Genomic DNA, 27,938 nt, shown 5'->3' with positions numbered 1-27,938 from the left:
TAAAAATACAGTGACTTTATTTCCATCATCTTACAATCCCCAGTATCACATCTGGTAAGAAGCATCATTTCTATAAACACAAAAATATTTCAAGAAAGCATGTTACAAGATAGTATATGTAAGCAACAGTTTGGCAGAATTTTATTAACTCTAGTAGTTCACAGACCCCTCCCCCCAAAAAAGCCAAATTTTAAAATTCAAAAGTAACAGTTAGCTTTATTTAACATATGTTACACCTTAACACTTAAAATATCATGCTCTAGTTAAATATTTCATCAACAACACTGTATACAAATAAAATATTACACAAAATATATTTAAGAAAATGTTTTGGTCTTTGATCTGAACAATAAATAAAAACACAGGCACTTCTACACTGAGACAGGGAAGCAGTCACTACTCAGAATAATTTTGTATACGTGACATGTGAAAATATGGCAAGAATAGAATCCCGGAGTTTTAAACTGACAATCCATTCACGAGAAGGTCTGCAATTTCAATCTTTTCACTTGAAGTTCAGAAATTACAAATGCCTTCCTGGTCCACATCGAAAATTCCTAAGCACAATATGGCTGCCAGGGTCAATTCAATCTTTTGATGGCCATTATGGAATCATACTCATGATGTTCAAATACTAAAATTAGAGAATTATCACGGTACCACCCAGCAAACCAAATATCAGGACAGTTAAGCTTTCTCCTTAGTACGGTCATAAGACCATGTAACAAGGTAAACCGGATAAATGTCACACAGTGATTCTCATTTTGCAAAATTAACTGACCTACTAAAACAAGAAAATACTGTGGGGGTGGCAGGAAATTTTGACAGAAGTTAATTTTTGTAGACGATTTTAAAAATTCATCCAAATTTCATGAAAATAAATGGAATTGCATTTAACAAAAACCACTGAATCATGTATAACGAGGTCTTTGTAGCCAGCATGTCCATAAACACCTAAATTGCAGATAATTCAGTCATTATAATGGAAAGTAAGCATACTCTCATACGAGGGCAAAACATAAATAACCTAAACCCGGAAATTCCAGAAACATAAATGATTTCAGCTAAGAAGGAAGGCAAATTAGAAAACAATGGCCACTAGCCATAGGAAGGACTGGAACCAATTTTCCCAGCATATCCTCTGTGAAAAGTTAACAATCTTCTGCTTTCCCTCTTCAGAAAGTACCACACCAGAGGGTATAGAGGCCCTCAAATGGATACTACTAATGAAGGCAGTTTTGATGGTTTAACATAGGTATTACCCCTAATGTGAAAGAACACAACATGGGAACTATTCAAGATATGTCTTTCTATGCAAAACTTAGTTTGTATATATTTCAGCAATTTAAATGAGCATCTTGCAACCGAGACCAGATATCAATCATCTCTTGAGGTTTTCTACTATGTACTAACATCAAATCTACATAGGAACAAATGTTATTCTTGTTTTTCTCTTCTATATCAAATGTCTTGAAACCTTTGTGTTTCTCTGGAACGAGGCCGAGTTTCTGAAGGCACATTCCAGTATAAACATCATCAATGGGGTAGAGAAGGACCCGGTCGGTTATACTGTACAGCCTCAGGGCCAGGTGGCCAGAGTAGAGGAATCCACCTCCCCCTGCATAAGGCGGATAGACACCAGTGTAAACAACTTCTGGGATGTAGTACTTCAGTTTCTTATCCCGATGAGGTCCAGCATTGTGGATCACGTCACCTATAAACAAATCTTTGGCTTTGTTCTTGGATAAGCTATTCAAGTAATTCAGGATGTGATGCGTGTTCACAAAAACATCGTCATCGCCCTTGAAAACGAACTCAGCATTTGGGCAGGAAGTGCTCACCCACCTGAGAAAGAGCACTTCTTTCAGGGACAAGTTGAAGAAAGTGTCTCTGTAGTTCCACATAAGAATGTCTTGGTGCTTCTCACTCTCGAATTTCAACATATCTGACAGGTCCGGGTGGTTGTCCTCTGGCGGGGTCTGACCCAGTAAGAAGACTCGCACTACAGTTTGGTTCCCCATGTTGGTTTCTCTGCCCCAAGATTCCCGAATTGCTTGCCTTCTAGCAAAATGTGGAATGAGGGACTTTATAGCCAGTAACAAGAAGGGTTTCTTTGCACATTTATCCGGTTGATCTATAAGTAGTGAATAATTTCGACATCTCAGATACAGTAGAAAGTCTTTAAATCTGTCTGGCAAATTGCTGAAACCTGAAACGACTGACATGACCCTCAGGTCAGGTTCACAAAAATTTAGATGGCTTATGTTGGAAAACCCGTATACTTCCCCCGTCTGGTTGGCCAACATATTCAAAATGGGATTGTACCGCCTGTTCAGCTTTTCTTGTTCTCTGTTCCAATATGCCACAGGGGGGTCAGATATCTTCCAGAACTTTTCTTTGGGTATTATTACTTCCCCCTTTCCATTTTTTTCTTGGCTGCTGCTTTTGGAGACTTCCACAATCAAATAAATGAAGACATTAACCATCATCAGGATACCCAACAATTTTATTCTTCGACGTCCAACACTCATTTCTCATATCTGGAATAAAAAGGAGGAGCACTGTATTAATTAGGTACTTATTAATTTGCATTTGCTGACATATGTCACTTGCCTCTTTGTCTTTATCTTCTTTGGAATAGTGGTTTGGAACACAGATTCGAGGCTCATACTGCCTAGGTTCAAATCATGGCCCTACTATTCTAGCTCTGTGACTGTGGGCACGTTGTATAACTGATGTCTCAGTTTCTCCATCTATAAAATGGGGGAAATAACTCACTTCATAGAATGGTTGCTTATGAAAGGCTTTCGAAACAGTAGCTGGTCCACAGCAAGCAGTACATAAGTGACTGTTAATAGAGTGGCTGTTTTAGACACCTGAAGGCAAAGATATACATTTACTAAGTAACCCCACAGGTGTTCAACTGCCTTGCTTACAAGGACACACATACAAACCAGTGTGTTGCAAACTGATTCACTCACAATTCATAACGAATACATTTTATATTGTGACCCAGTTCACACACAGAACTGTATTCATGTGTGTTACAATGTGTGAGTTTCCGTGTAATTCACAGATTTTTTTCTATTTTGTTTTATTTCATTTTTTAGAAAATGGTAATACCAACCCTGAATTGTTTCTCAATCCACACTTTTATAGATGAGGAAACCAAGGCAGAGAGATTAAGATGCTTGGCCAGGGTTGCAGGGCTAGGAGTTGGATGAGACTTATTTATTTTTTTTTTAAACATTTATTTATTTTTGAGACAGAGAGAGACAGAGCATGAACAGGGGAGGGTCAGAGAGAGGGAGACACAGAATCTGAAACAAGCTCCAGGCTCTGAGCTGTCAGCACAGAGCCCGACGCGGGGCTCGAACTCACAGCCCTCACGGACCGCGAGATCATGACCTGAGCTGAAGTCGGCCGCTTAACCGACTGAGCCACCTAGGCGCCCCGAGACTGATTATTAAGAGAAACAAAATGACAAGACTCATATTGGCTTTATCCTACTGGCCAAAAACTGAGGACAACCCAAATACCCCAACAGAAGAACGGACTGTCAAATTGTAGTATTTCATACAATGGAATAACCCCCAGCAATAAAACTACTACTAGCTAAAATAGTACACTGTGCATGAAAGACAGACCACAGGGGCACTTGGCTGGCTCAGTCAGTAGAGCATGCTACTCTTGATCTTGGGGTCGTGAGTTTGAGCCCCATGTTTGGTGCAGAGATTACTTAAAATAAACAAAGAAATGTTAGGGGTTTTTTTTGTTTTGTTTTTGTTTTTTTAAAGAAGACCTCAAATTCCATATATGTTAGGTTCAAGAAGGCAAGATTAACCTAGGATCTAAAAACCTGAAAATGATAGAGATAGAGGTTTTGACTGGAATGAGGCAGGAAGGAACTTTCCAGAGAACAGAAATGTAGTATGTATATCTTGGCCTGGATGAGGGTTTCATGGATGTACACATTTGTCAAAACTCAAATTGCATACTTAAGATCTCTGCTGTTCATAGCAAAACGAAAAAGGGAAATGAAAATGACATTTTTGTGAAATATCAAAGGCCAAGAATAGATTTCAGGCTGTGGGCAACAGAAGAAAGAGCAATAAAATAGTTTATTTGCCAGGGATGTAACTCCAGAGTTCGAGCACTACTGTGATGGATGACTTATACAAGAAGCATAAACTTGACAACCCAAAAAAATAGGAATGGTAATACACTGCAAGGAATGTTCTTACCAGGTTAATTCTATCACTGAGAATCTATCCTTAGAAAAGAATTCCTAAGAAGTACTGTGTCCCAGGCACTGTGTAATACCTTACTTGATATAGTGAATCTATGAAGTAGGTGTGGTTACCTTTATTCCCATTTTATATCTGAGGAAACAGATTTAAAGAAGTAACTGTTACAGACAGAGCTGGAATCCCAGCCAAGGCAACCAGGTTCCAAGGCCACCAAATCAAAGGGTAGTTAGTCAGTCTCCTCTGACCTCTACAAACAAAGCTGGGTGCCTATTTCAAAGAATAGTGTTTATTATTTTTTTTTAATTTTTAATGTTTATTTTTGAGAGAGAGAGCAAGTGAGAGCATGAGCAGGGGAGGGGCAGAGAGAGAGGGAGACATAAAATTTGAAGCAGGCTCCAGGCTCTGAGCTGTCAGCACAGAGCTCGACGCGGGGCTGGAACTCACAGACCACGCGAGATCATGACTTGAGCCAAAGGCAGACAGTTAACTGAGCCACCCAGGCACCCCTATTTTTTTTTTTAATATAAGAAGATATTTAAGTTTACTGGGTTCTACCAGATAGTCCCAAGGTAAAAGTATTTGTCATGCTGAGAATGCTGTGAAGCTATCACATGCTGGACAGCCCAGATGAGATGGGTTGGAATTCACAAGTTCTTTTGTGTCTTTTAAAATCTGTTTAGTAGGTCCTCATCTAATTGCTTTTGTTTATGTGCTCGCTTCAGCAGCACATATGCCAATTGCTTCTGTTTACCACTGCTCAACAGCTTTGATTATAGACAAAGAAGTAAAAGGTGTTTAAGAAAAACAACAGGGGGCACCTGAGTGGCTCAGTAGGTCGAGTGTCCAACTCTTAATTTGGGCTCAGGTCATGATCCCAGGTTTGTGAGATCAAGCCCCGCATTGGGGTCTCCAATGAGCATTGAGCCTACTTAAGATTCTCTCTCTCTCTCTCTCTCTCTCTCTCTCTCTCTCTCTCTCTCCTTCTGTACCCCCCTCTCAAAAAAAAATAAAGTATATTAAAACACACACACACACAATGGCCCCTACCCCATACTTCTAAAGCTTTTGCACATCTAGAACACATGGCAGATGCCCAAGTTATGTGGGTGCCAACTCACCCAATAAGCAGCCCCCATCCCACTTCAAATCTCCCCTCCCTTCTGAACCACTACCTACCCCTCCAGAACCCCACCACTGAGCTACCAAGAAAGGGCCTTGTTAAATAAACTTCCTCCAGATAAGGTAGTAAAAAACCACAAGACATTCCTTACTCCTTAATTCCAGTTTTAAAGGGCCCCAAGGCACACACAACCTGAATAATTCAAACACCCATACCCAGGTCTAGAGTCCACACCCTCCTCAAGTTAGCTCCTTTAAAATGAGCTTTTGGGCAAACCTAATGATCAAACTGAAGGTCTCAGTCCAATACATCTTTGGCAACCTAAACCCCTTTACTCTGGGCCTTACTTGCAAGGACAAGAGAACTCAAATGGACACTTAGAATATACTTGCATGGGTACCTCATACAGTTAAAGAAATTGCCATCTTTTTAGAAAATAAATCATAATTTTAAGCGTTGTTTTTGTTTTGCCTTTTTTTTTTTTTTTTGGCTTCTAAATTGAAACAAAATAGTTTTCAAAAACAAGCAATTTTCTCTAAATTGGGATAACTCTCCTACAGCTACAGTAGCATTTGACCCAGTATCTCTGATCTCTACATCCTGGGCACTTCATGTAAATAGCTTGAAGGAAGGGCAATAAGGAAAAGTATGAGGGTGAATGGAGAAAGACTACAATGAGGACAAAGATTTCGAAGGTACTCAAGAAAAAACAGCACACACTATGGGGCAGCTAACTACATTTTCAACTCAGAACTACATTTTCAACTCAGGCATTTTCAACTCAGAAAAGGAATATGGATATCAGTAGACTACTTCTGAAATTTCTAGAGTAAAAGAAGTCAGTTTAAAGAGGAAAAAAGGAAAGCACAGTACTTTACATAGCAGGTTGTGAACCTCTAAGTTAATTTTCCTAGGGAAAGATTCAGAGTGAATAAGATGGGAGACGATCCCAGATAAATGAGCTGCATGAGCTGGTTGTACATCCAGGTTATGGGGCAGGGTTATGGCTATCTGGAGTCCAGCCATAACTGTCTGAAGTGATGCTCTGAAGTTTCTATCACGAAAAGCACCCATCCTTCTTTCGGGAATATTTGGAGGAATACATCAGGCTTGCCACCCAACTTCATCCACTGCAATTCAGGCTTTTATTTCCATGACCAAGACCCAGACAGGACTTCCCACCACCTCGGGCAAGACAGAGCTTTACGGCTCTCAAAGGGACACCATCCTCACTTTATTTACATCTGCTCAAGGATTCCAGGCTGAAGGGCATTTTCCTGCCCATTTCCCATTTGCACCCCTAAGGGAAGCTGAAAGGACAGCACCTTAACAGTGAGAAAAATGGAGGCTCAGAGAGGGTTAACTGAGCTGCCCAAATATTATATAAGAGTTAAGTGACAAGGGTGAGAGGATACAGTTTTTCGGTTTCCAATCCAGGGCTCTTTGGATCTCCTCCTTTCTCTACAAGGCACAGCCACATTCTTGTAATCTGACCCTGGTCAACAGCAAGGTTACGAGGGCTGGCTCAAGACTGAAAAAAACCCAAAGCACAGGAAAACTCTTTTTGTTAGCTCAAATGTACCAAGGTACATTTGATCATTACTAAGACTCTCCAAAGAAAAGGAAATGCGAGTGCCTAGAAGCTCCCAGCCCCCCCTCTGAGAATGGGCCAGCCTTACTTGTCCAAATTCCCAAACACGCAGCTCAGGCTAACGCTTACCCACTACTTGCTAAAGGACGTTTTCTTCCAACCTGAGAAAAAAAGATGGGAAAACCAAGATTCTCAACTATAGTTTTCCATGAAGTTTAAAAGTCATCTTTCATTTGTGACCTGGGCACAGTCCCTCTCATGAGAACTCTGCTTTTGGTAGACTCTTACTACAAACCAAAGTTCATGGAAAGGAGGACAAAACAGTGACCCCCATAAAAATATCTGTGGGAAAAAGCTCTCTGAATATCTGACTAAATATTCCCATTACAGACATAAAACCAATACGTGTCCTTTTCTGAGCAGGAAGTTACATTGCTTAAAAAGAATTTGAGTAAGAAAACTTACCCCAAAGCTGGGCAAGATGTTATACAACTCTGACTGTGAAACACAGAATTTTTCTTATGAGTAACAGAAATAGGAAGAAATCCCAAATGCTAACAACCTTAGCCTTTCACCTGGTGCTCCCCAATAAGGACTGAACAGTTTTGAAATTTCTAAAACGCTTCAGTTGGTTCTGTGTAACGGAAAACAACTTTCTTCTTTATTTTGCAATTAAAATATTTAGAAAGCAAGTTAGAAACAGGAAAAATGTATTTGTTAGCTGAAAACGGATTACAAAATAGCACAGAGGCCCTGCTTCAACTATGTGAAAATCCAGATAAAATACAACACGAAAACAAAACTGGTTTCATCGGGGCGGTAGGATTATAGGTTATTTTAACATTCTTTAACACTGCCACACCATGTCCCTCCTTGAATAGCCTCTTACCACAACATCCAGACTGCCTGGGATGGGGGTGGGAAGCATATCACACAAATTCCTGAGACTGGGTTCCCATTTATGAAGCCCACGTCGCTATCCTGTGTCACGGCTTCAGTCCCACAGTCTCTATATCGTTGCACTGGACCCCCCACAGTGTTCCACAGAGGCTCTGCCACAACATCCACCCCTAGCCCACCTGCACATCTCCTGTGCTCTTTATCTGAAGTCACCTATTAGAAAGGATGCTTTCTATGAGCACATATGCTTTCTTTGAATAGTTAGGTACCCGCCAGGCGCCAGCAATCCTATGAGGCAGATACTCTCTGAGAGGTGACTGAACTTGCCCAAGGTCACACTGGTTCAAACCCAAGCAGCTCAGCTCCAGATTCTGAAGGTTAAACCATGATGCAAATGAATGCTGCCACACAGGGTTATGACTAATGGACACTAGTCTTACTTTGAGTGGTTAATCTCCTTAAGAGTTATTAAATATTTTAAAGCTTTTCATTTATACACTTTAACCTACAAAACTACATCCGTCAAAGTCAGATACTGGAGGCAGGGTGGTAAATAAGTAACCTTGATTCCTCTATAAACTAAGTCCTGGACAAAATACCTCACATACCTCATTTTGTTTCCCGGTATGCAGTCCAAGCAATCCCAGTATTTCATTCATGGACACTCGAGTGGGAACCACTGAAGTGGATCATCCTAAAAGGTTTCCTCCAGTTCTGAAAGCCCTAGAAACACTGAAACAAAGTGCTGGCCAGAAAACATTTTATTGTGGCCAAGAGCACTCATTCTCACAGAACTCCAACTCAAGGAGAGTCAGTCTCTCTCTCTCTTTCCTTCTCTTTTCTCTCTCTCTCTCTCTCTCTCTCTCTCTCTCTCTCTCTCTCTCTCACACACACACACACACACACACACACACACACACACACACACGGAACCAAGGAACTCAAGCAAGTTAGGGAGATGGCTACCAATAGCTAATCAGGGCTAGAGCAAGCAATCATATCCAGGCCTGACCCAAAACCTGTGCTTGAGACTGCCCTACATTCTCACCCCAGTATTCCCAAGGTTAAAGATAAAGGAAAGGCAGGACCTTCTTGTGTAACCATTAAATAAAATGAGCAGCCATCCCCATCCAGTCAGGCTGAGGCAAGGAGGCTGGAATTTCAAGCTCTTGATTCAACCACAGTATGAACTAGCAGCCTTCGTGTCCAGGGGGCCCTGCTTCCTGCTCACTCTCCTGCACAAACCAGACACACACCCCTTCACGGGGGAAAGAGCCCAAGCCCACTGCCATATCGTGAGGGCAGGGGAAACACGTACACTCTCTGGAGAACGTGCACATGGTTCTGGCTGGCTGCTGCTCTCCCCCACCCTCCAAAACCCTGGCGAGAATGGCTTTCCTAAATCCTTACCTCCCAGGCTGCTCCCATCTGTTGCCTAGTCCTTGCCAGCCCCTTCCAGGCTCTGCTCCGATAAACAGAGACAGGGACAGTTTGCAGCTAAGTGGTTCTGGGGGAGAGAACAGCTTCTAGCACTCATGCAGACAGTGGGGTGATAAGGGTTTGAGTGAAGCTGCTCAGAAGAGCTGGGCCAGACCTAGAACCCATTCCTTAACAGGAACAAGAAGCCTGACCTGGGTTCTTGCCAGGGCTGGGGCAGGGAAGCCCAGGACCTAGAGGCTGGCACAGAGAGAGAACATGTGTCTTTGACTTTGCTTTCTAATCTCTAAGTCATAGAACAAACTACTGGCTAAATTCAAGGAAATTTGGTTCACAGTCATTAATATTAGTACTTCATGTTTGAAATGAAAAGGGAAAAGAACATATGATGAATGTGCTCACCTACACATCCCCACAGTCAACATTATACATGAAAGTGTCTGGCAGGACATGTTCTGGTCCCCAAGTGATTACAGTTCCCCAAAGCCTGGTATGGCTGACTTCCTCAAGTGGCATTTGTCATTTAAGATAAAATTAATCACTAAGTTCATTCTTCAAATAAACATGTACAGAACTTTCAGAAAAGGAGGAAGAAGAAAATGTGCAAATGATGGCAGGGAATTAACCCTCCCAGAGGCCATCTTGACCCTGCTTTTTATAAAACTGACAACAGTTTTAGATGTTCAATGTAAAAGATTATGTAGTTATAAAACAAGGCTGGTAGATGTTTGAGGGCAGAAATGTCCCAGATCCATTTTCACTTTTGAAGGTCAGCCTGGCATCTGCAGTCAAACAGCCCAGAGTTAAATTCTGATTATGCTACCTACTAGCTGTGTGACCTTGGGCAGTTACTTGACCTCTCTGTTTCCTCATTTGTAAAATGGGGATGAAATTACCTACCACATCAGTTGTCTATCACTCAATGGGCATTCCATAGTTCTCCTTCAAGGATTCTGATTCCTCCAACACTAAGCACATTTCATTGCCCCTTTCATAAATTTGCTCTCTCTAGGAACTTGTCTATGCACTGCCTTAAACATCACCTCCAAAAGGAGGATCACAGGTTGACTGAGGATCACAAGTTGACTCAGTTAACTGCAGACATTAGCTTCTAACAAGCTTTGTGGGGTCCCTCTTCTCAGGCCCCCTATTTAAAATGGATCAACTTCACAGGCACCTGGGTGTATTACCTCAAACTGCTGCCCCTTCCTGCTCTGCACATCCAACCAAGGAGCAGAGTCCTGTGGACCCACCTCCATAATGTGACTTGTACCTCCGCCATCACCTCTCCTCTATTCTGCTCAGGCTCTGCCACCAGCCACTGTGATAGCCTGCCACCTTATTTCTCAACATGCTCCCAAATATGTCCTCTTCCTCAAGTACCCAGTCTTCAGCCCCCTGTACAAACACACATTCCCTGCTTATGTTCTTCCCCTGGTGTGGTCAGACCACCACCAACAGGCTGCTGCTCCCTCAAAGGGTAACCTTAACTGTGTGGTCTTCTAAAATTCCTTGGGGCACTTGTGTGGCTCAGTCGGTTACGCATCCGCCTCTTGATTTCGGCTCCAGTTCATGGGCTCGAGCCCTGTATTAGGCTCCACGCTGACAGTGCGGAGCCTCCTTGGGATTCCCTCTCTCTCCCTGTCTCTCTCAAAATAAATAAACTTCAATAAAATAAAATAAAATAAAATAAAAAACTCCTCTCTTCTCCATTCCCAGAGCTGGAGCTCAGGGCTTCAGGGCCTCTCCCCCTTTTCTACACGATGACCTACCCAGTGATATGTCCCAACCTAAACACCAGCCTCAGTCCTCCAGTTTTCCAACTCACACACCCTTCTGGTCCCAGCCAGGGCACTTCATAACTATTTGTGCTTCCCTTCAAACCATCTCCAGCCAACAGCCCCCACCCCAACACCATCCACGCTTTAACATCCAAACACAGCAAACACACTTCTCTTCCAGAAAATCTCAGCTTCTCTCTGCCATCTGCAGAGTGCCTTCCTTTTGCTAGGCCTTGCTGGAGAGCTTCTACTCCTTCCAAATTAGCTCAAGTGTCACCTCCTGGCTGAAGCACCCACCTCCCAAGAGTTAGGGCATCCTCTCCTGATCATGTTGGCCTACACCTGGGCATATTGCATGATCACACTCTGCCACCATTACCCCCAGCACGTGGCACCTGAAAGTCATTCCGCATTTGCTGAATGGACAGATATTTTGGTCATCTGGCCAAGTTCACTGAGTAGAAACTGCATTAAACACATATACCTCTCCTCCAAAGAGAGGACACTGGGAAATCTTGTGTGAGCATGCTGGTAAATGACACACACGTATTTATATAAATCTCTCTTTTTAAAACACTGAAGTACAACAGAAAAAAATTTAAAGGATCTTTCTAGAATTGAGAGAGATGAATTTCACAAGTAGTGAGCCCATATTAAACCTGAGAGCTCAGGATAAGATCTGAAGAAGTAAACAGGGGTGGACACTATAGCCCAGCCCCCCATCTCCCACAGTCAGCCCCAAACCCACCAAAGGCAACATGCTTCGGGCACATCCTGTGCATGGGAATGCACATGCACGGGACTCAGTAGTGCTTCCAGGTGAGGGCTCCATCCCTCCTCCTGCAGCAGACCCTTCCTCTGTCCTATCCCAAAACAGAGGAGCCTCCACACCCCCTTCCTGGTGGGAAGCAGGCAAGTGGGGGAAGAACTGTTACCACCATCAAGGCCGTAATGGTGAGGCACAGGGTGAACCCTAAAGGAAGGCAGGCCCTTAGTACAGACTTACAATTTGAGGGCACCCACTTCCCTAAGGCAGGAAATCATTTTAGAAAAGAAACACTGAAGTGCAGGTAGTCACTTCCTGTGGAGCTTCACGTGTCTTGAAAGCCCTTGTTAAGAGCTGGACGTGGCTATGGCTTGGTAAGTACTTCCACTGGCAGCTGCAGGATCCTTGCACAAACAGTGTTATCTGGCATGCTCTCAATGGGCCGCCGAGACTTCTCTGACTCATCCTTCTGCTTCGTTGGGTTACACGGGATATGTTTCAGTCTGGGTCCAACCAGGAGGCAGAGACCACACAATAATTTAAGCACAAGTTTAGGAATATAGTCAGTGAGTAACTACAGGACGGAACAGAACTCCACAGAGTAGTCTCTGGCAAATGAAAAGTACCAGGAAAAGGACAAACGTGGAAGACAGCTTCAGAGCTTATTTGAGAAGGTATGGATGGCGGAAAAGTTCCCAGGTTCCCGGGCCAGAGATGGTTTAGTCACCAGGAGAGCAGGAACAACCCTCTGGGGTGCAGGCACAAAGCCTGGAACACATGGTGTCCCCATCAGGAGGATGAGAAAAAACAAACCTTTGAGACTGCTGGTGGGCATTCAGAGAGAACGAGGGTGGAGAGGGGGTCACCATACACAGGGAGTCCAGGATGTTGCTGGAACAAGGAAGTAGGGAGACCCCCTTCCGTGGCAGGTTAGCATGTCAATGAGCGGTTTAGACAGGAGCAGCTCCTGGGTGCAGCCTGGGACAAAGACTGGGTGGCCAGTTCACTAGATGACCATGACCATGGGGCTCCAGTATGAATACACATGGGGCTAATGAGAGGGGCCAGGGAAGCAGTGGCCTGGGGTGGGCCCAGGCTCCCCTTCCTACCACTGTTGCCAGAGCTGGAAAAAGCCATGCCCTGTAGGTACCTAGGAGTACAAGAAAAACAGCAGGTTCTGTAGGGGAGTCTGGTTCTAGACACTGGGATCCAGGAAGGAGAATCCTACTCTTCTGCAACACCCTCTTCAGAGCCTCAATTTATACAAGGCAAAGGAAAAATATTTAAAGGCCCTGATCCATTTTCACATATCAGGCAACAAACAAAAACTGGCACAAGTTCTAGATCCCTAGATCACCAACCCAAATTCATCTCCAACTACAGTACTTTTATTGGAGTCTGAAGTTGGGAGAAAAGGTTTGTTATAAAACATGGGCCCTGTACAGTGAATTGGTAGATAGGCAACAAATACATGACAGTCCATTAGCTGATAGCAGAGGCCAAGGCAGGAACTGAGTGGGGCCAGTTTGTGGGCTCTGAGGCCACACTGGGAAGAGGAAGTAGGTGCTGGTGGGCCCAGGGCCTCTCTGCTGGAAGAGGATGACTCATGCCTACACCTAACTTAACAAGTGCTGCTGCTGGAGAGACTGTAGGAATGTGTTTTCTTTCACAGCCCCGCTATTTACAAAAAAAGGAGAAAAGAAAACTGGCGAAATCACAGGAATATGAAAAAAGGAAAAATGAAGAACTCGAATTGGATGTGCACACTGATGACAAATACAGTTGACTTTTGCATTCACGGCAAATTAATTTCTGTAAAGCAGGTTGAGTTCACAGGGGAAAGAGCACAATCTGAGTAGTCTGTCTTCTATCGGTGGATCTCTCATACAGCTTTGTGGGAACATGGGTATTTGTTCTGGCTTATCAATCACTACCAAGGAGTTGTTCATGATTTTCCACATAATCGAAAAAAACCCTGATGAACAACCTCATAAATGCAAGTTTTTTGTCTTAGGATTTCCTTTGGAAAAACTACAGAGAGAACGCAATTTTTTTTTTAAGTTTGCTTATTTATTTATTTAGAGCAGAGGAGGGACAGAGAGAGAGGGAGACAGAGGATCAATCCCAAGCAGGCTCTGCACTGTTAGCACAGAACCCAGGATGTGAGGCTCAAACTCACAAACCATGAGATCATGACCTGAGCTGAAACCAAGAGCTGGACCCTTAACTGACTGAGCCACCCAGGTGCCCCAAGAGAACACAAATGTTTAAAATAATATAGAAACCAATCAAATTGTTCTCCTCTCCTCCCCATCCATCTCCCCCACCAAAAAGAAAGGTCAGAACTGGTTTATCTTCACTGGACACTTAAGAGCATGGAGCCATCCACACTGATGTGGTCCACTGATTGTTAGTCTTTACAAAAAATGGACATCTCCTTGTTTTAATTTACACTTTAATATGCTTCCGTCCTGGTTTTCCTACTCCTCATGCCCTTTCTCCTTTTCCTATGTCAGTGATTCTCCTCTCATTTAATCTTCTACAAGCTCAAAAATGTGAAGCAATTAGTCTGAGGTCATGGAGCTAATCCCAGTGGAGCCAACATTTGGACCCTGGAGCCTGACCCTAAGACTAAGCTCTTATTCTTTCTACCACACAACACTGATGCTCAAGATGTCAAGAATCCCTAGATAAGCTTGGACTTAAATAACTTAGGAATGAAAATCTTAATCAGCATGAGAAAGCAGCATTGTAGACAAAATCGCCTGTTGGGAACCGTTCACTGGTTTGAGGTGCCAAAGGTCCTGGTCTGGTAGTGTAAGCACCTTCCTTGATAGGGGTGAGGTCCCTGCAGATGTGTGTGAGGAATTTACCCACGCTATAGAATGAGAGACTGGCAGGGGCTGAAACTGGTCTAATCACATACTCTCCAGGCAAACTCTTTTGTGAGAGCTGTTTACACAGAGAAAATGTGACCTTTTTCTTCCCTTCCCCTCTAGCACCACCGCCTGAAGGGAGGGATCCCAGCACGGCCCTCCATCCTGCTACAGGTTAGTGCACAGAACTAATCTGGCCCAGAACTCCACTCCCCCAGCTCTGAGAGGAAAGGACACCAGCCCTCACCAGAAGAGATGATCAAAGAGCAAACGTTGACCACAAAACTGTACCACTCAGCCTTTCACTGGTTTTCTCCTTCACAAGCACACACATTCCACACAGAGATCATATACCAATTTCGTTATCAGAAAGAAGCCGTTAAGACTTTCCTTTCCAGGGCCTTATAGCTCATCTACTCCAATCAAGTCATTTACAGAAGAGGAAATGAAGGCATCAGAAGGACGTCTTGTCCGACATCCCCACAGGAACAATTAGGGCAGTGAGTCCAGCAGTGAGAATTACTGTCAGGGACAAAGTTTTTTTCTCATAGTCTACAGCTTCAGTGCTAGGACTTCAACATAAAAAACAAAAAGGCCAAAAGGCCAATTGCCCCAGCACTGCCCGGAGTGGTACCATCCCTGATCTCCTCCCGTTGGGTATGTTTGTGGTACTTCCCCTTTGCTGCTGGAACCCCTAACACACATATTTATCTGACTTCCCCACACCTCCTTGCTAACAAGTCTGACACACCCACAGGATGTGGGAGCCTCAAGGACAAGGGCTGGGCCATATTAATTTCTGTATCTCTCGTGTCTGCCACTCAGACAATATATTGCTATTTTGTCAATGAATCTGAGGAAAAGGACATAAAAGGGGAGGTGCAGTAAAGAAACAAGGACTAACTATAATTTTTTATTTTTTTGGTCCTTATGATCAAGAATCAACATCACTCTAAACAAGTCATGGTTGAATAATTTTCACACACGGGCCCTACATCTCCAACACCCCCACCCTCACCCCCAGAGCACCCTACCTGGCCCCCTGGCTATCCAGGTCAGTCCTCTTCCTAAGGGTCCTAAGCCTTTTCCAAGTCCAGTGCTTTCCTCCTCAATGCCTTACCCCTCACTCATCCGAAGCAGTACATCACCTAAAAACATCTCAGGAAACCGTCTAATATGATTAAATAAATCTATAAACAAACATAGGCCCAAGGGTTGAAAGGCAATTACAAATTAATAAAAATGCACAGGCATAAATTACAGTATTGGACTAGAAACAGAATCCCATTATATAAACGAAGTTATCAAACTGACCTTATATAAATGCTTCTGGAAGTAAGTAGGCCATCGGCCATGGCTTGGCAATTTTGATGAACAGAGATGGGGAGGGGAGGAGGTAATTTGGTGCCTGCTATGTGGACTCCTCGTGTCTACAGACACTTAAAACGAAAAGCCGATGAAATCAATGAGAAAGGATATTTTCATGTAAGTATTGGAGAAGAGATTACTGGCATTTTACATAGTAAAATACATGAAATTTTCACTTAAAGACTAACTTAACAAAATTAAAAGTTGACTCTCCTCAAAGTTTTAAAATTAACTTTCAAAATTACATCATTGCCCACCACTCAATTCCATGGGTTGTGATAACTGACCACAAACAGAAGTAGGAATTTTTTATTTTAAAACAATCACTTTAATGTTAAGCACCGGGACAGCCAAATCCAATGTGGCATAGAGACTGACCTACGTCACTCCCAACAAGCTCGACAAACTTTCAGATCAACCACTGCCCTTCCCGATTTTATTAAATTATATTTGGCAATTCTTGTCCCCATAAAATGCAGAATTTCAGAGCATGTCCATCAGTTTCCTGCAACATAAAAGTTTACATCTGTCTTCCTTCCAAAATAAATAGATAACCCCAAGACAAGAAAACGTTATTTGAACGTGCTGCAAACTGAGACTGTGTATATCATATTAGACTTCTTTTGTAACTTTAATATTTAAATTAACACCAATGACATGCATTGTGTTTGTTTTAAGTAATTGAAAAGTTGCCTTGGGAAGTCTCGATTTCTTGGCTGCTAGGATGAGGGTTTCCAGTGCCACGTTTTCGTAAAGAAAATCTGCCCTTCATTACAATGAAGGTGATACCAAGGGGCATGAGTTACTGTGCCTCCAGGACTCTAAAAACATGCATAAAAACCACAGAAAGTTGTACAGAATTGTCATGGGCAGAGATTTAAATGACGGTGTATTAAAATAGAAAAAAATCAACAGATCTAATATCTTGGAGGGGAGAGGGGAGACAAGAAAGGAAGGAATGGGCTGGAAGTACCAGACGCTCCTTTTAATGACAAACTGACAACTGCATACCAGCCCTTACCCATTCACTGTCCATGTACCAGGAAGCATGCCAAGGGCCCAACTGGATACTCAGTCCTGTGAAACGGTCACCGAAGTATACTCACTTTACAGATAAGTCAATCGCTTCCAAAAACTGGCCTGAGATTCCCAAGATGGTGAGTGAACGGAGGGAGAGTGGCAGAAACTGGGAACCCAGATGGGTTCCCAGCCCATAAGTTCATCCCAGTTGCCGCTAAACTTGAAGACAAGCATGGCACTGTGTGGTTGGCATGGGCAGGGTAGAGGGAGGTAGGCATCTCCATCGACATTAAGCACTCTCACAAAGACCATCCTAGATCGAAGCATGTCACCCTCAAAGTCCCCTCCCAGAGAACTCCTGGGCACCTGCACCCTTGTGCAACAACTGAACAACTCCTGTCCTTCCTACCCACACCTTTGCTCATGCTAGCTTCCCCCAGCCTGAAATGTTCATTCTTCTGTTTCTCAATCCTACCCTCATCCTTGAAGGCCGTGGTTCAAATTCCACCACCTCCTCCATGAGGACATCCTCTATTCCCTCAGTGCACATTGTATTTAATCTTACCTCCTGGCACTCGGGATCCCCCCCAAAACTGGAGGCTCTCAAAAAGAGTACCAGGTGGGAATGCAAGCTGACACAGCTACTCTGGAAAACAGTATGGAGGTTCCTCAAAAAACTAAAAAGAGAACTACCCTACAACCCAGCAATTGCACTACTAGGTATTTATCCAAGGGATACAGGTGTGCTGTCTCGAAGGGACACATGCACCCCAATGTTTATAGCAGCACGATCAACAATGGCCAAAGTATGGAAAGAGCCCAAATGCCCATCGATGGATGAATGGATAAAGAAGATGTGGTATATATATATATATACATACACAAAGGGAGTATTACTCGGCAATTAAAAGAATGAAATCTTGCCATTTGCAACCACGTGGATGGAACTGGAGGGTATTATGCTAAGCGAAATCAGTCAGTCAGAGAAAGACAAATATCATATGACTTCACTCATATGAGGACTTTAAGAGAAAAACAGATGAACATAAGGGAAGGGAAACAAAAATAATATAAAAACAGGGAGGGGGACAAAACATAAGAGACTCTTAAATATAGAAAACAGAGGGTTACTGGGGGGTTGTGGGAGGGGGGATGGGCTAAAGGGTAAGGGGCATTAAGGAATCTATTCCTGAAATCGTTGTTACACTATATGCTAACTAACTTGGATGTAAATTTTTTAAAAATTAAAAAAAAGAAAAAGAGTACCAGGAACTAGTTACCTAGAGCCCACTCCTCAACCCCAGTAGTGTTTCCCAGCCCAAATGGTCAGGGGAGCCAAGACCCCACCCACTCTCCTCAACCCTGAGGGAGGCAGGACCAAGGCGCCCACAACACATGTGCTGTAGCTGTGAGGTGAAAGCAAACCGACCACACAGAGTGAATGCCAGGTGCTGCTCCTCACACACACACGGAATATCCAATTAAACCAGGCTCCCCTGGGATGCCACCTCTTCTCCAGAGTCAGGGACCATCCTCATCCCAGTAGACAACCTTTCTAGTGACAAGTGACCCTAGGGTGGCAACTTCAGAACAGGGTACCAAACAAGCAAAATACACCCCTCCCCCCCCTCAGTTCCCTTCCCCTAGCTTCCTTTCCCTTTCCTGCCTCTTCTCCTTTCCTCTAATGTTAAATCTCAAGAAAGTTACTAAAAGGAGCCTGAGGATTGTTTTTAAGTTGCTTTTTCAGATATCAAAATAAGTCATACGGATTTAAAATACCTATCATCAAAACTGATACTTTGGCCTTTTATCCAAATGTTCTATTAAAAGGGGGGCTGTTCAACCAAAACTCAGGTCCACATATTTAAAGAGACGAAATGGTAACACTTCCTTCTTTGGCCACCTGCCAGGAAAAATTTATGTTGCCAAAATAAAAGAGAACATGTTTGCTCAATATAAGAGCACAGGACACAACAGCTTAGAAACTGGGCCTCTTTGACCAAGCGGTTTAAATCATCTAATTTTAAGTATATCTGTGAATGTCACCTTCACATGTCACAGGCTGTCATCTACTTGGAAATATCAGGACCATAGCAATCCACGTCCACCCTCTGCCCACTTCTCACTCCGCATGGGGCAAAACATGGGGGTCGAAACACTCTCATGGTTTCTACTTGTCCAACTGAGGAGCTGGAGGTGTCACAGGCCTTGCCCTCCCGCTCTGGGTGCTGCCCACACAGCCTCCCACTCATGCGTGGGGCAGGGACGAAAAAAGAAATGTCATGCTGAAACCAGTGACAGCCACCTGAGGCTTCATTATATCACTCTCTGTATCTGTACTAGTTTGAAAATCTCCATTATAAAGAGCTTTTTTTTTTTAAAGGCTCCAACAGAACCTTAAGGAAAAAAATTCAAAAGAGAAACAGTTAAAAATAGGAGTATTCATGAGAGATATTTTAAGTTCATTTGAAGAAAATAATTCCTTATGTGGTGATGGGAAGAAAAATAAAATAGCTACATCTCATTTACTATAAAGAATAAATGCTACATAAGTTCCTTATAAATAAGCGTCAAATTCAGCCATAAAATAATAAATGCAAAATACATTTCTTTAGTTCCAAATGTTAAATATTTAGAAAAGATGGTATTTGTAACAAACCCAATTTGACCCTTTCAGTGCTAAAACAAATATATTTGATTCTAAAAATGTCACTAGGCCTCCCAACAAACAATCTAGAGCCAGACTTGAAGGTTGTTTTGTTTGTTTGTTTGTTTGTTTTAAAACCACTATTGTGTTACTCTCTGATCAGGACTCAAAAGCAGTAGTTCAGAGAAGCTCTTGGATGTTAAGTGCTTTTCAAAGAAAATAAACACCAACAGAATTCTGAAGCACAAATTAAAAGCCTTATCAAGTTTATGGTGCATAGAAATAACCTTACTGGAGTGTTAACACTTTCATATTCATGATGGCATTGGATTTTAACAATCAACAAGTAAGATTGACTGTGCAGGTTTTTTCCTATTTTGCATGGGTGGGGGAGGAAACAGAAGCTAAGTTGGGTTGCCATGGTTACAAAGGTGGGTGTGTGTGGGGGTGGGGGGGGTTGGTTTTTGTTTTCCCCTGAAGTCAGCCCTGGGACCAAAATCTACTTCAAGTTCTCCACAAGGACCACTCTCCCCCTGACAGTAAGTCACTCCCCAGCCCTCCTAAGATTACCATCCCCTGTGACAGCCCTTGCTGCTCCCCTGGGGTCCAGTGTATCAATGGTGGATCTCCACTTTCTCCTTCACCTTCAAACTCTCCCTCCCAGTGGCTCCAGGTGCAAGCTTCTCCTTCCCTTCTCTGCCAATATTCTGAAAAGGTTCTGCTCCTGGTCATGCCCTTTTATATGCCCGGACCTTTCCAATTCCCTTCATCCTCTAGAATCTTCAGTCCTCAGCCTCTCCTGGCTTCCCAGAGCACCTAACACTGCTGACCACCACCCTTGCTTCCCCCTCCCCCCAACCTCAAATTCAAGACCACCCAACCTGGATTCTCTTCCTGGTTCTCTTGCATCTTGGCAGCTTTGCTCCTGGCCCCATGCCCCAAAACTGGTGCTCTCCACAGTTCTGGGCTTAAGCCTATATTGCTGGGTCTTCCCTTGCTCCTGTCCCCTGGACCCTCTGAGACACCGCTAGAGCCTCCAATGTCCTAAATGTTAAAAAGCTCCCCCATGTACCTATATCTGTAGCTCACCCCCTTCACATTCCCTATACTGGTTTTATCTCTCACTCTCTTTCAAATATATCACATATTCACACTTTAATCCTGTACTATCCCTGGCCTGGTTTGGGCCCTCAGATTTCCCCCAGAAATACTGATGAAGTGACCGAATTCAACAAGTAGCAAGCACGTATTTTAACTGAGTAGTATTTAAAACAGACAAATAATGGGGTGCCCAAATGGCTCAGCTGGTTGAGCGTCTGACTTTGGCTCAGGTCATGATCTTGCAGGTCACGAGTTCAAGCCCCACATCGGGCTCACTGCCATCAGTACAGAGCCCACTTCGGATTCTCTGTCCCTCTATCTCCGCCCCTCCTCTGCTTATGCTCTCTCTCTCAAAAATAAATAAAAACATTTTTAAAAAATTAATTAATTAACAGAGAGCCAAGAATAAAGTTATGTGGTCAATTACCATAAGGTTGATAGGAACTTACACAAATATAAAGGACAGTACAGATAAGAATAAGGACAGTCAGAGAAAACCTCTCTTCTCAGCGAGAAGGTAGCAGGAGTGGGGCATGATAATTCCAGAAAGAGAGAACAGCCAGTGTAAATGCCAGAGGCAGGATAGCACAGAGGCCAGTGTCACTGCAGTAAACTGAACCAACAGCCTGGTAGGTAACAGAAGAACTTTGGCTTTATTCTGAGGGGCAGTAGGAGCTACTGTGTCAAGAAGCATATAAAGTAATTTCAATTGTAAAGATTCCTCCACCTTCTTTCAGAGAATACACTGTTGTAGGGCAACTGGAAAAAAGGTTCCCCATCAGGAGGCTGTAAAATGACCCAGGCCCATAATCACACCTGCCTTGCATCCATCTCATCTTCCTACATGCAAGCTTGACCCTGAGATGTCACCACATCCTCTCCACAAGAACTTTCCATGGCTCCCATGACCTCCATTAGCTATCAAGTGCCACTTCTTTGCATGGTCACTGAGCTTGCACCGTGTCCTATTACCCTTTCCTAAACACCCGGACCTCTAAACCCATGAAATCACCTGCTGTTTCCCTGACACACTACCACAGGCCTGAAATACCTTTGCTCTCCTTTCTCTGCCCTCTGAAAAGTTACTAACTCATCGCTGAAGGCTAAGTTCAAATACCACTTCCTCAGGAAGCCTTTCTTGGCTACCTCCAAAACTGCACATTGCTTGCACCTCTACAAGAGCATTCTTTCATGGGTTCCAGGTTAGAGGTGTCACAGACGGCTAACTCGAGGGCAAGAACTGTGCCTGGACCATCTAGGAATACACATGGGGCCAAGCACAGTGCTAGGCATACACTAAGTGCTCAGTTAATGCATGCTGATCAAGTGAATAAAATGCTCATCTGATTACACATCATCTTGAGGTCTTAGGGGGAGGGGGTCCCAAGGACAGATTTTGGCTCTCAGCTGCTGTAATATGGAGGACAGGGGACCTGATGGGAGTGTTGGGGGACTGCATGCCTAGCACTCCTGACAATGGTACGGCCACAAGTAGGGACCAGGCTGGGTATGGATTTGAACTCAAGCCTTCAAAGCCTCCTGCCCTCTCAGTCAGGTCTAGGCAGGCCACACAATCTGTTTTAAATTTGCCTAAAGTATCAGCAATGTGTTTTTCATAAGCCCCGTCCAGAAGTGTACAGATACAAGAAAAGAACCTAGAAGGATCCAAACCAAGTTAACAGTCGTTACAGTGTTAAGAGATGGTGGCATTAATTTTATTTGCCTTTACCTGACCTTGATTTTTCTCCCTAAATAAACATCATAAGGAAAAAGTCTTTTAGAAAGAATGCCAGAGTACCACCCAAGTTACATTTAAAGTATGTCTCCAAAAATAGAAAGTATCCAAAAAGCCCACCAAAACACTGAGAACAGGAGACCACTGAATATATAATGCCACTTACCAGGAGGATTATAGAAGCTGAAAATGTTTTGAATGGTTTGTCTGAGCACGCGATCATCTGAGCATAACAACTGGTCCTGTGCTTTCACTTCTGAAACAATTATTTCACAAAATATAAAGCAGTAAACATTGTTCTGGATATCCCGGCCACTTACTATTGCCTCTTATCTAAACTCTTCCATAGACTTCATAATCAAGTGTAAACTCTTCCTTGCACCACAGCTCATTCCACGCAGGTGATCGCAAGTGACTGATCAGCTCTACATTTCAATGACTGTCATTTCATGACTTACAGAGGAAATGTCAATTAAAAATAATAGGAGATCAATTACTAAGACATAATACGTCTTATTTAAGCTGAAAGCTACATCAACAAAATATTAAATCAACAAAGACTTGGCTTCTAACTTCCAGTAAAAGATCAACATAACTTTTATAATGAAACGGCATATTAAAACAAGAAAGATATAGTTGCTTTAGTTATCATCCCTTGAAAGAAATAAAAGGGTGACAAGGAAAGTGTATGTCAAACACAGTGCTAGATACTGTAAGTGTATGATCACATGAGTCTTCTTAGTAAATGTGAGAGCTTTATCTTCCGCCTTTCACAAATGAAACACACAGAGAGGTTAAGTAACTTAGTTACAGGAATCACAGTCACACAGTGGCAGAAATGCAACTCAAAACCAGGTCTGTTTCACAAAAGACTCGACTGTATGACTCTGTAATTCCACTTATATTAAGTTCAAGAACAGGCAAAATCAATCTCTATGAAAGGAGTCACATCTAAAATGATATGAAAGTTAGAATAACGGTTCCCTCTAGCGGGTGGATACAGACTAGAAAGGGGCACAGGCACCTTCTGGGGCACTGAAAATGTTTACTTCTTGAGCGAGGTGGTGGACACACATTCAGGAACAGCACATAGTATTAGGGCACTTTACACTTTACTGTATGCTATCTCTCAAGTTAAAAACAATTTTTAAAAATCCTCATCTGACTCTAAGTTCATACTCTTAACCACTAAACCACCACAGAGCCACTGACAGACCCGGCCACACTCTAGAATTGATTTCCTCAGATAATCTTTTTTTTTTTTTTTTTAAATATTCTGGTGAGCAATGTACATCCTAATCACATCAGAGTAAAGCCACTGGAACAATAAACCTGCTTTTAAATGCCACAGAATGAAAAGTAGAAAGTATCAATTTCCTGGCTACTAGGAATTTCCCCTCTGTAGCCACATCAGAATACAATGTTCACAGATGCACAGAAAATTCGTAACCAAGTTATCTATGGAAATACCTAAAGCTAAAATTACACAAAATATTTCAAGACATGTTATAACTTTATCAATAATGCTAACTCTCAAAAGAAATTTGAATTTTGTTACAAAAATTAAGGCAGGCAGGCCAAAGCTGATGGGCAAAGAACATAAAGCTCACAGTAGGGGCCACACATAAGAAGTGCAAAATCTCAGCTTAGTGTTCTAACACACAGAAAACTGGTCCATACAATTAACTTTTTCCAGCAGTAAAGTTACTGTACCACATATGCCCTAATAACAAATTCTCCATTAAGTACGTACAAGTTCTTCCCACTGAAGTTCTGTTCAGACTAGCAAAGCCTCATCACCGCTAGGTGATGATGAAATCATTACATCAATTCTCTCAAAGTCTTATACCACACACAGATACATCTTATTCAAACAGTAATTGCCTCTCCAGAGAGAGGAATTTATTCATCCTACAATTTGGACATATCTTTGGCAAGCACCTAGTAACAGTTATCCCACCTTATCGGGAAGTGGGGTGGGGGCAGGAGACAGCTGTATCTTACACACCTGTTGGGTATATGTGCTGTGGTCTTACTGGGTACTTTCAATTGTGTCTGCCAGGAAACCTAACTTTCAAATTGCCACAGCCCAATTTAATTCATATTTTACCATTCTGTATACACTAAAATTGCCAGGCAATTGACTGAAATGATTTTACTTCTCCCTGATCATTTGCATATAAGACCAAAAGGCCTTTAGGAGAATTTTTCACGACTGGTAACTTATACACCACGAGTGGACATGTTGCAATAGATTATATAACCGAATATTATCCCAGATGCAAGAATCTTAATGTTTATAAATGTATACATTGGCATTTATTAATTTTTAAACTCTTTAACAAACTGTTCAACAAACGGTCAAAAAAACTAAGTAAAGTTAATATTGTAGCTATTAAGTAAGTTAGAAAGAATTAAAAGCCCTGACCCAGTATGTTAAGAACAGAGTATGCTTCAGCACATTCACAGCACTGGTCAGGATCCTTAAATTATTGTTTAAAAAGAAACAAAACAAAACAAACAAACACAAAAACATTACCAGAAAACATTAAAACTTTTCAAAGTTTCTCTAAGAAACAATGGATTCATCTTTTCTCTTATTCCAGCATCAGCTGAAAAAGCCCCACACGTTTCTATCCACAACATCTTGGCTTTATACCAACAATGCATCATGTAAAGCAGAATGATCCATTTTTTTTACATTCTTATTCACTTCCTAATATAAGTCCTTTTTTCCCAATGTACCTCTAAAAAAAGGCACACATTTGGACAAATTGTATAGTGAAAAATCAACCATGAATTATCAGTTCCATTTTCCTACTTTAGCAAAACTGTAGTATCTTAGAATCAGAAAAATATAAATTGTGTTTTTTTAAATAAGGAACTCTTCAAAACTACAAACCATTACTCAGCTATCCATCAGCAACCCCTCAAAAATCATAACTTTTACAAGCATATGTTTATTTTCATCAAAAGATTACTTCATTCCCTGGACTTTAAAAGCTTTATCTCCATCTGCCAAATTTGGCTGATTTCAGTCAGACAAATCTAAATGGTTCCCAGTTACTGTGTCTGGTAAGGGGAAGTTGATGCCTAACGGAACTTCTATATTGATTACACAATGACCACCACTTATTAAGTGCTCAACTCCCATAATGCAGAGCCAGGACTTCGGTAAACATTATCTTATCTGTCCTAAAAAACAGTCTGGTGGAGCAGGTGTTACCATCCCCAAAACCAGTTATGGAAAATAAGGCTGGGATGATCAAACCTGCCCTAGGTCACTGAACAGTATGTCGCAGAATCAAGACCAGTGAACAGAGAGGGTGGGAACTTGAACTGTTCTGGAGAATTAGGTCTTGCATCATACACATGTCCTCTGCACAAAAACTAAATGAAGAGCAGTGAGCCCCTGCTGTTGGGATATGGCCATAAGGGAAAAGAGTATTTCAAATTGAAAAGTTTCAACATTCTAATTTCAAACATTAGATCCAAAGATAAAGGCATTGGTAAAGGCTGCGCAGAGCAGAAAGCTTTACTTGTAGAGAGTTCTATAGGGTTCTGCACTTCCCTCGTCTTAAAATCTAATCTGATTTTAAGAGCACAGGGACTCTAACACTCTCCCAAGTTCCACCAGGCTTAATAACCTCTATTCAAACGAAAGAGAAGTGAGAACTAGAGCAGTGGGAAGAAGTGACCGCCCAACCCTGTCTGTCCTCCCACCGGGGTCAGCTGTCAGAGCCGCATGGGTGCGACCAGCAGACAGCTGGGCTCCAGAGCCCTTCGACTGGGCTAGGCTCGGGTCTCCCCTACTTCCCAGTCCCAATCCTGACTCCGTTGGCCACCTCCCGAGCCAAAATACACCGGAAGAGTTTGTTATAACAAGTAGACACCCATATTCACCAACTGGTTTAGCAATCTGAAATCTACATCAAGGCTCCAACAGGGAGGGGCAGGAGAATATGGTATAATTGTCCTAAACTATCTTTCTACGAAGTTGGGAAGGTTCACGAGGCCATGAGGGTAGAGAAGCAAAGACAAACATACCATCTCTCCGTTTTAAGGAGGAGAGGGAGCCTCCTCGCCCTGATTTAAAATGTATTATTTTCAGAGGTAGGCTTCCACGCCGTGACACGTGTGGGGAGATAATGGGTTCTGGGGCTCCCCTGCCCTAAGTGCAAAATACCGTACTCTGGAAATTAAGGTGACTTGGTTTTATTGCCTCCAGAAGAGTCCGCCTGCCGTCCCGGGACAGCCTCCAGGACCCCCGCCCGCGGCCTCATTGGGGTCCCACCCCGCGCCCCGACTCCCACCCTTCCAACGAGGGGTTTCGCAAGGACCTGCCTTACACGCTCCCGGCAGCACCCACCCATCCCCCTCCCCAGGTCTCAGGCAAGCAGCCTGGTTAATCATTCAACGCGGGCGGCGTGAAACATTTTTTTAGAGGTCAAAGCGAAAGGTTCTCCCTAAGTTTCACAGAAACCAGCCTTTGGGGACCCGGAGGTGGCAGCGGCAGGCAGATGGGGGCGGGGAGCGGCTGCTGGCGGCTATTTGGCTCACAAAACACCTGATCTCCCCATGCGGCACCCGAGACCAGCGCAATGAGAGGGTGGGGTGAGGGTTGCGAGAGCGAAATCACGCACAGCCCCCTATCCAAAACGCCTGTGGAAGCCAGGTGAGGACGCGGGCCCCAGATGCCGCTTCGCAATGCCTGCATCACCCAGCACGGGCTCCCCCGGAAGTTGGGGTGCAGCGAGGAGGGGGGAATGTCCCCCGGCCCGTGGGGGTGGGGGTGGAATAGGGCAAGAGACTCAAAAGACACGCTGCTGCTGGTTTTGTTATCCTCCTCCTCTAGGGTAAGAAAGGTGGAGGAAACGGGGGACGCCTAAATGCGGCGGGAGCCACCCAGGAATGGTTTCCTCCTCTGGGGCGCCGGCACGAAGCCGGAACCGGCGAGGATCTGGATTGGGAGGGAGAGGGGTCAGTGCGGAGCAGTGGGGAGCCGGGAGCAGAGATGGAAAGGAAGCGGAGAGGGCTTGGGGAGGTGGTGGGGGAAGGGAAGGGCGGGGGGGTGGGGGGCACACCCGCCCGGCCGTACCTTGTCCGGGAGCAGCTCCTGCTCAGCGGGGCGGGGGCGGGAGATCCCGGCCACATCCACGTCCCGGCCGCTCGGCGCGGCTCAGCCCGGCGACCGCCGCCGCTCACGCTCCATGCGTTGCACCGCGACGGGCGGCCCAGTGGTGTCGGCGGCGGGGAAGTCACCGGCACGGCTCGTCTCCAGCACTTGTTGCAGCCACTGCCACCGCGCCTCTCACTCTCGGCTCCGGCTCCAGGCGCCGCCACCGC

General features: G+C 43.7%; 1 protein-coding gene across 4 annotated transcripts; it reads right to left on the bottom strand.

The window, feature by feature from the left end:
* B3GNT2 (UDP-GlcNAc:betaGal beta-1,3-N-acetylglucosaminyltransferase 2) lies at positions 1-27,938 on the bottom strand. 4 transcript variants are annotated; one of them, XM_042932405.1, is made up of 3 exons: positions 27,691-27,938; positions 22,759-22,848; positions 1-2,540 (listed from the first exon to the last, which is right to left on the bottom strand). In XM_042932405.1, exon 3 carries the CDS (start codon positions 2,529-2,531, stop codon positions 1,338-1,340), a length of 1,194 nt encoding a protein of 397 aa, XP_042788339.1. In that variant the 5' UTR covers positions 2,532-2,540; positions 22,759-22,848; positions 27,691-27,938; the 3' UTR covers positions 1-1,337. The 4 variants fall into 4 exon arrangements, with proteins under 4 accessions (XP_042788339.1, XP_042788338.1, XP_042788336.1 ...); XM_042932404.1 differs by lacking the exon at positions 27,691-27,938 and adding an exon at positions 16,036-16,160 and having other exon boundaries at positions 22,759-26,880; XM_042932402.1 differs by lacking the exon at positions 22,759-22,848.

The sequence above is a fragment of the Panthera leo genome, chromosome A3, assembly GCF_018350215.1.
Source record: "Panthera leo isolate Ple1 chromosome A3, P.leo_Ple1_pat1.1, whole genome shotgun sequence".
Taxonomy (NCBI): Eukaryota; Metazoa; Chordata; class Mammalia; order Carnivora; family Felidae; genus Panthera; species Panthera leo.
The sequence above is the reverse complement of the archived record's forward strand: the minus strand, read 5'-3'. Positions and strand labels throughout refer to the sequence as shown.

Excerpts from the sequence above, each read along its gene's own strand:
- B3GNT2 (XM_042932405.1), bottom strand. The coding sequence starts at position 2,531 with ATGAGTGTTGGACGTCGAAGAATAAAATTGTTGGGTATCCTGATGATG.